The 7,491-nt window shown below is 27.9% G+C and overlaps 1 protein-coding gene across 12 annotated transcripts in view; it reads left to right on the plus strand.

Annotated features, from left to right (window-relative positions):
• LOC148280784 (alkylglycerol monooxygenase-like) overlaps positions 1-3,140 on the plus strand; it is a 90,766-nt gene extending 87,626 nt beyond the window's left edge. For all 12 annotated transcript variants that reach the window (XM_088227830.1, XM_088227818.1, XM_088227822.1 and 9 more), the window contains one exon: positions 1,638-3,140. In XM_088227830.1, the coding sequence (XP_088083956.1) occupies positions 1,638-1,910 (273 nt within the window). In that variant the 3' untranslated portion in view covers positions 1,911-3,140. The remainder of the gene's footprint in view (positions 1-1,637) is intronic.
• Positions 3,141-7,491: the final 4,351 nt, after the last annotated feature.

Consider the following 7,491-nt stretch of genomic DNA (forward strand, 5'->3'; position numbering starts at 1 on the left):
AAACTACAAAAATGAATTCATTATTTGAAAAAATTAGAGAGATATATCAAGTCTTGTGTCCTATGTCGATTTGTGTGACATCACAGCCACACAAGATTTAATAACTCACTAGGGGGTTAAATCCATTCCTTGTTAACAAAAATTTGGATAAACTCAAAATATCGTTGATTAAACCAACTTCTTCAAGAGGTAGTATAAAAAATAATATTTTCTGGCGTTGCCTAGTATGCAGGTAAAATCATTTAGCCAGATGACTCTCATCCGCAAAAATAAAAAGTTCAGCGTTTTAGCTTTTAAAAATTAAACAATACGAAGAATTGAAGAAATGTGGATATTTAAACAAAAGCAGAATGGTGAATGTTACTAACTAAACAATCTAATGAAAGGTTCTAAGCCATGTAAATGCGTAGACTTCCATAACACTTTCTCTTAAATGTTCTCAATCCTTGTAGTAATATGGTTTTTTTATATTTTTTTTAATTTATTTGGAAGTTCAACAAGAATACATAAAATACATACATTGTTTAAGTAAGCATAACTAACGTTCTTTACATATATTTTCAATTATAGAACTCCACCATCTTTCATAAATTATATGAAAAAAGAGTGTAAAATCAATTTAAGTAATGATAAAGATTAAGTTTAGTGAAAGGTAAAAATAAAGAAAGATTTTTTTTTTTTTAAGAAAAGAAAAGAAAAATTAAAAACATATAAGATATAATAAAATAGACTAAAATTAATTTACATACACAAAAATAAGGATTAGGCATTTGATTTAAGATACATAGTAATGTTTTATAGTAATGTTAAGCGTATTATATTACCTAGGAGTAAAACAAAGGAAATCTTCCACAACTCTCTTATCATTAGTTGATTTATATGAACTAGTGACGTCGTTCAAAGAAGTTGGTTTAAATAATTTAGTTTTTTTGTACATTTTCAAAAAACTTTGTTGTACAATTTTTACTGCACGTAAGAAAACATATTTTGTATCTCATTTCCCGTAAGGCTGAAGACGTATTGTAAAGTAAATTATGTTTAGTAAACATATGAATTATAATTACAGAAATTATATTGTTATGTAATATATAATGTAGGCCTCGTGGTGTAGTAGTCAGCGTGTCTGCCTACCATGCAAGAGGTCATGGGTTCGATTCCCGACATGGTTGACATGAAATATTTATTTAAAGGGGTGATTTTTACTAGAATATTTCATAGTCCGTGGACTGGCATCTAAACCGTGAGACTGATCATCTTACCTTTATGTAACAAAAATGATCAAGATATGCTGCAATTAGTGTACCAATGCAGTGCTCAATGCACCATTGGGTGCGGAAAGGGGATGATGATAATGATGATGAATATAGTAATATAAATAAAAAGGGTGTTAATAAAGTAGCAATACTATGGAGGATAATGTACCGACCTAATTTAGTAACTTAATACAATTTTGCTGTTTAAATTATATTTCATTTTATAGAAATATCTAAAAAATATTTTTTTGAATATTGATTATACTGTATGTTTTCTGAATAAAGAATTTTTTTTTGTTTTTAAATAATCAAATTAAAAGAAAAATTGCGCCAATGTTTGATAATTTCGATTTGTCGTTAAAACATTCTTTTCTTTTGTTTCAGGGGATGACACCACTTTCAGTATTTGTATCTGTCACCTACATTCTAGCATCCCTCACCACAATAGGGATGATGTTCGATCGCCGACCAAGAGCCGTATTTCTAGAACTTATCCGCTGTCTGATTTTCGCCTTCGTCACCCAGAAATACATCGCTTTGGGTTGGAATAAAAACAAAATGGTTCCACTACAAATATTTTACGTCATGTCTTGCGTGTGGTGGTGCCTTTATGGATTCAAGATCATGGAAATAAAGAAGAAACCTAAAAACGAATAAGTTTTCTAAAATGTCTTAATAGCAATGAGAGAAAAAGTTCGAGTGAACCCATTTAGATATTTAGTTTCGCAGTAAATAGGCTTCTTCTATGCGTTTTGTAGCTGCAAGACGTTTGATAATTTTACTTCCGTGTGTAAACGTAATAGACTTTAAAATTATTGAATACTTACATTTTATAAATTGTCTAGAATCCTAACTGTCCATGCGCACTGCGGATACAGGGCGTGTTGAAATCCAGCTCTTATTTTAAAGCGATAAAAACAAAAACAAAAAACATAAATATAAAAAATTCAGTTTGTAAATAATGTAAATGAGCGCTAGATTATATTCCTTAATTGCACTGTGTAGCTGCAAGACGTGCTGTTATCTTGCTCTTATGAGATATATGTTATTAAATTCTATTAAAACTGGAAACGAGTAAACATAATCCCAACCATACATGCGCTATGTAGCTGCAAGACGTGTTGGGATTCTTATAGTACACCATGAGGTGTGAAATTATCCATAAAATTAATTGAATAATTATACATAAAACAGTCACTTGAATCGTGTTCTGTCATTAGATTCCCCACTATCAATTACAAATAAACGATAAAGTTTTACCGACGTTGGTTAAATAGTCAACTCGACGTAGCTTTCATAGTTGCAATAATATTTTTTACGGGGTTTTAATTAAATATGTATTCGAAATCAATATCAAGAAACATTGGTAAATCTCTTGTTATACAGGCCCTGGAATGAATCGAAACTATTTAGTAAAAAATCTATGTTTTTTTTATTTGAAATTTTCTTTATAAACCTTTACGAATAACATACATTCATCAATATTTTTTTTTTTTTAATTCATATTCTACTGTTAATGATAATATTTTTAACATCTTTTGTGAAGGTGGTCTGAGTCTTGTTTAGTTTTGTCTGGTAGTTTCTTGTGTGATCTCTGTCCTTGGTTCTTTAGTCTCGACTATCCTTGTATCGTTTTAGAAAGTTGTAAGAGATATTTTTCTGATATTCTCGTATTGCGTCCATGTTTACTACAATTTTTATCAAGTTTTAGTTCTTTGTCTACTATTACATCAGTGGCTACTTTATGAAATTATATTCAAGATCCTAGTTGAAAGATTAAAGTTACATTTAATTATTTAGTTCGTTTTAAAGGTTAATAATAAGAGTAAATGTTATTTTTTTTGTTTATAGTTTTGATTGAAATATATCCCTATTGTTCCTTTTAAATTCTTTTGATTGCTAACGGTGAAGCAACAGACTGAATCATTGTTTATAATTTGTATTTAAATAAGTTAAGCATTGTTAGTTTAGTTTTGATATGCATAGGAAAATTATCGAAAACTTGATTTTGAAACGTTTTTTAGTGTGTAATAAATAATTCTTGAGTAGTTTAAAATTGACAATTCGAAATATCAATTATATTTCTGTACCTTAGAGGATAAAACATAGGAGTCCACTTTTAGCCTTTTAAAAGTTAAGAATACAGAAATTATCGCAATGAGCTATTTTATATGTGAATACAACCCCGAAATTCACTTTCGTCATAAAAAGCTTTTTTAAGTTGAAATAAAAATCTGTAGTTTACTTTGTTTAATTGCAACAAAAAAAACATCAGTACTTCCAGATACGCTATTTTTTTTAAAAACTATTATAATGAAAATGATTTATTCTTTTTAATTGAAAGTATTTTATAATAAAATAAACAAAACAACTTTGTTTTTAACCACTAATTTTTAAAATTATTTTCACAGACCGGTTTCAAAGCAAACAAGCTTCTTCGTCAAGGTTAACGTAACTAATTAAAATATAAAATTTATATTTGTGAAAGTTCTTTATTGGTTAAAACTGTCTCATTTGGTTCAAAAAATTTAATGTTTTGTAAATTGCACAAAATCTGATTTCCTGAAAGCTTCGTTCAATGTGTTTTCCTTGGTTTTATCATTTGAGGTACATATTTGTTAAGAAGTATGTATAAAATATTTTCACTAAATTAACTTTTAAGTTTTACTTTTATTTGCTTTTAAAGGACTGTAATACAAAAATATCGTTAGAAAATGTAGATAACTAAGTAAATTATACATGTATTTTTTTATTATAAATTAAAATATAAAGTGTTTTTTGCATATATACATTAAGGCATTAGGATATTAAAATAATAAACAATCGCGTTGTTTATAGTGGAAAACATAAAATATTTCATATCAAATAGTTGTTTTGACTGTTTTAGTTTGTAAACGTTTCAATACTGAAATCGAATGATTTAAGTGAAAGGTAAATGAATAGTAATAAAATCTTATTGTTATCAAAAACATTTTTCACTTTGTGGTATGACAATTTACACTTATTTGTTTATAAATTTGTATAAACCACTTTAATTGTGTTGTGGTGTATTACCTAACAAATTTATTTAAGTCTCAAAACGATATGCTTCCAGTTGTAAGCCTTAATTAACTTAATTTATGTTTTTTGAAAAATCTGGGTAAAAAACCCAGATAACTCCAGACGTCTTAAAATTATAATTTTGTAATTTTGGCAAAAGTAAATTGACTATATTTCTTAATCAACCATACCATACTATACACATTTTCTAAAACACACGAATGAATTTTGTCATTATGTAGTTTTTAATTTCCCATATAGATATTAATTTTGTAGCTTATTCGTAAATTTGATGCTTTCTACATATTTACGTTTTACAAGATAAGGAAGCTTTGTTTCTTATCTTTAAATTGCAAAGTACATTAATTTATTATAACTAATAAAATCTAGATTCAGATAACAGATTTTAAACTCTAATATTTTATTGTCCCTGGACCGACATCTAAAGCCTTAGACTGATGTATCAATTATGATCAAGCAGCATTCAATTCATTTGGATAATTAAAAAATGTACAATTAATTTCGGGTTTAACACTAATATAGCTTGAATTTTGATTCATTGTTTGTGTGAATAACGTATGTATTTTTGTAATTTTATAAAATATACGTAATAATGTTTTCAACTTTAAAATGCTCAATTGCTCATTGCAGAGTTATTTATTTAAATATTCCTACTCTGTGGAAAAATTATTTATTTAAATAACTTTGCAGTTTGTTGTGATATTTTAATCTGTTAATGAAAATAGTCAGAGCTTCGTTTGTTGTTTTTAATATATTGACATAAAAGAGCTTTTGAATACTGGCAAAATGTCTAATAAAACCTCAAATACTGATTCAAAATTAGACTGCCGCGCATCGACCTGATTTATATTTAAAGTTTTAATTAAAATGGAAGGTTTAACGTTTATAAAAGACATACAAAAAATGTGATATGAACATCGCATTTTATTTAAAAAATCATTTTAATTGAAATTGTAAGTACAAAAAATATTTGAATTGCCATTTTTGAAAGCAATTAGAATTTAAAATACCTCTATTGTTTAATAGAAAAAGTAGTTATTTTAAATAACACGAGGTACATAATTTACACTTGTATGTACATAGTGAAGGACATTATAGTTTGCGGCTACAATTTCCACTCACGTTTGATTTCATCATTCGTTACCCTTATATACTTTGATTTCCCATACATTCATCTAGGAGATCGCATTTCAAGTAGTATAAACGCGATTGAAATGTGATCTTCTAGTCAAATATGTAGGAAATAGATATATGGTTACGAATGATAAAATTCAAGGAGAAAAATTAATGAAAACAAATAATAAGTGATTAATCGTAACAAAATGATAAGTATTTATTAGTTAATGTTGTATCTAATTTTATCCCCTTTCTAAATAAACGGCGCTTGAACAGCAACATCTTATATCTTAATTATAATTAAGTGACGCAATTGACTGAATTTATTAAGATTTGTGTATATTAGTTATTTAAGAAGGTACGCTGATAACAGTCATTCGAGAGTATTATAATTATATGTACTTTAAAAAAAACATTATTTATTTTTAATTAAAGAAAAGAATAAACAAATTTTATGTGTTTTATTTATTTATTCCTTATAATAAAACAAGGTGCAGTACTTGTTCTTCATTAAGGCTGTATTCTGATTAAAAGTAAGAAAATTATACGATTTCGAAATTCTAAAACACCATTCTTTCAAAATCGCGTCTTTAAAAAAATTAAGTAAATTAACATAAAAAACAATCATTTTTTTTCACAAAGTTATTTCAGATAAAAAAATATGGTTTTGTGAAACTAAAATATAATTACTTTGTGATAACCAGATTTCGCCTCTTGAAATTGAGATTAACAAAGATACATTTGTACTTATATACAGGTGTAGGTGAAATAATTCAATTAGATGAATTTCACCCGCATAAATAAAGGTTTCAGCTCTTTAACTTCACAAAAATCAACAAATGAAAGAATTGAAGGAATGTAGATGTTCAAATATGGGCAGAATGGTGAATGTTACACAGTGTGTAAAGTGGCCACTTAAACCAGCCAATGACAGGTCATAAGCCCTGTAGATGCCTAGACTTCTATATTACCTTCTTTAAAATGTTCTTCGTCTCTGTTGTAATATGTTAATATAAACAGCTCCCCAGTTAGTTGAATCCAGTCCTTCTCTTCAAAATTTGGACAAACTCAAAAATTGTTGAATTTTTGTGTTGTCATACGACACAACTCTAGTTTTACCGTGTCGTCTGGATTTATACGATTCGATCCATCTGAAATAAGCCCTCTAGGCTTGTATTGCCTACACTCTACTTAAGCTTTGCTAAGTGCATATCATGTACAATATTGTGCTAATATTGTGATTAGCTTTGTACTTCGATACAGATGGATTAAGGTATTATTATTAAAATTTAATGTTTTAATTAGTGATTTTGACTCAATGGCTGCCTCAGGCCAAAATTCTGAAAAATAAATCGAGTGGAGATCTGCCTAGTATTTTAGTGGTTAGCGCGTTTGCCCACCATACGAGATTCAATTTCTGATTGGATGGATGTAAAATATTGGTTTTGAATGAAGCTCCTACTATGCAGTATTTCATTGATCCTGGACTGGCACATGAACGTAAGAAAAATGTTGTTTCTTTTCATGTAACAAAAACTATCCACGTATTCCAATTCTAATTCAGTGCCCTATGCACTACTGGGTGTGGATAGATAAATGATTATGATGTTTTAATCCGCTAGAGTTTTAGTATTAACCCTTTATATTGCTTGTTTTCAGTTGCGTTTGTATGTGTCAGGGAGGATGAAGAAAGTAATGATAAACTACTAAAATTATACAAGCAGCAGTATACATTGTAAATGAAAAAAAAAACAAAATACAAACAGTAAGTTTTGGAGTACCACAAGGATCTATTTTGGGTCCACTATTACATATTTAATATATTAATGACTTATCACTGTACAATTTTAAAGGCAAAGTTATTATGTATGCTGACGACATTGGACTTTTCTATAAAAATAAAACAGACGTGTTAATACGTTGTTAATAAATTGTTAAAACAATGGCAAAAACAAAAACCTTACCTTTGTTGACTAAATGGACAAACACAAACTTAATTTCACTTAATGAAAAAAATGAAATATTATCCATTTTGAATTTAGAGAAAAATGACACAAAATGG

This window comes from Micrasema longulum, unplaced genomic scaffold (assembly GCF_059751315.1).
Source record: "Micrasema longulum isolate JH-2025_06_02 unplaced genomic scaffold, ASM5975131v1 h1tg000541l, whole genome shotgun sequence".
NCBI lineage: Eukaryota > Metazoa > Arthropoda > Insecta > Trichoptera > Brachycentridae > Micrasema > Micrasema longulum.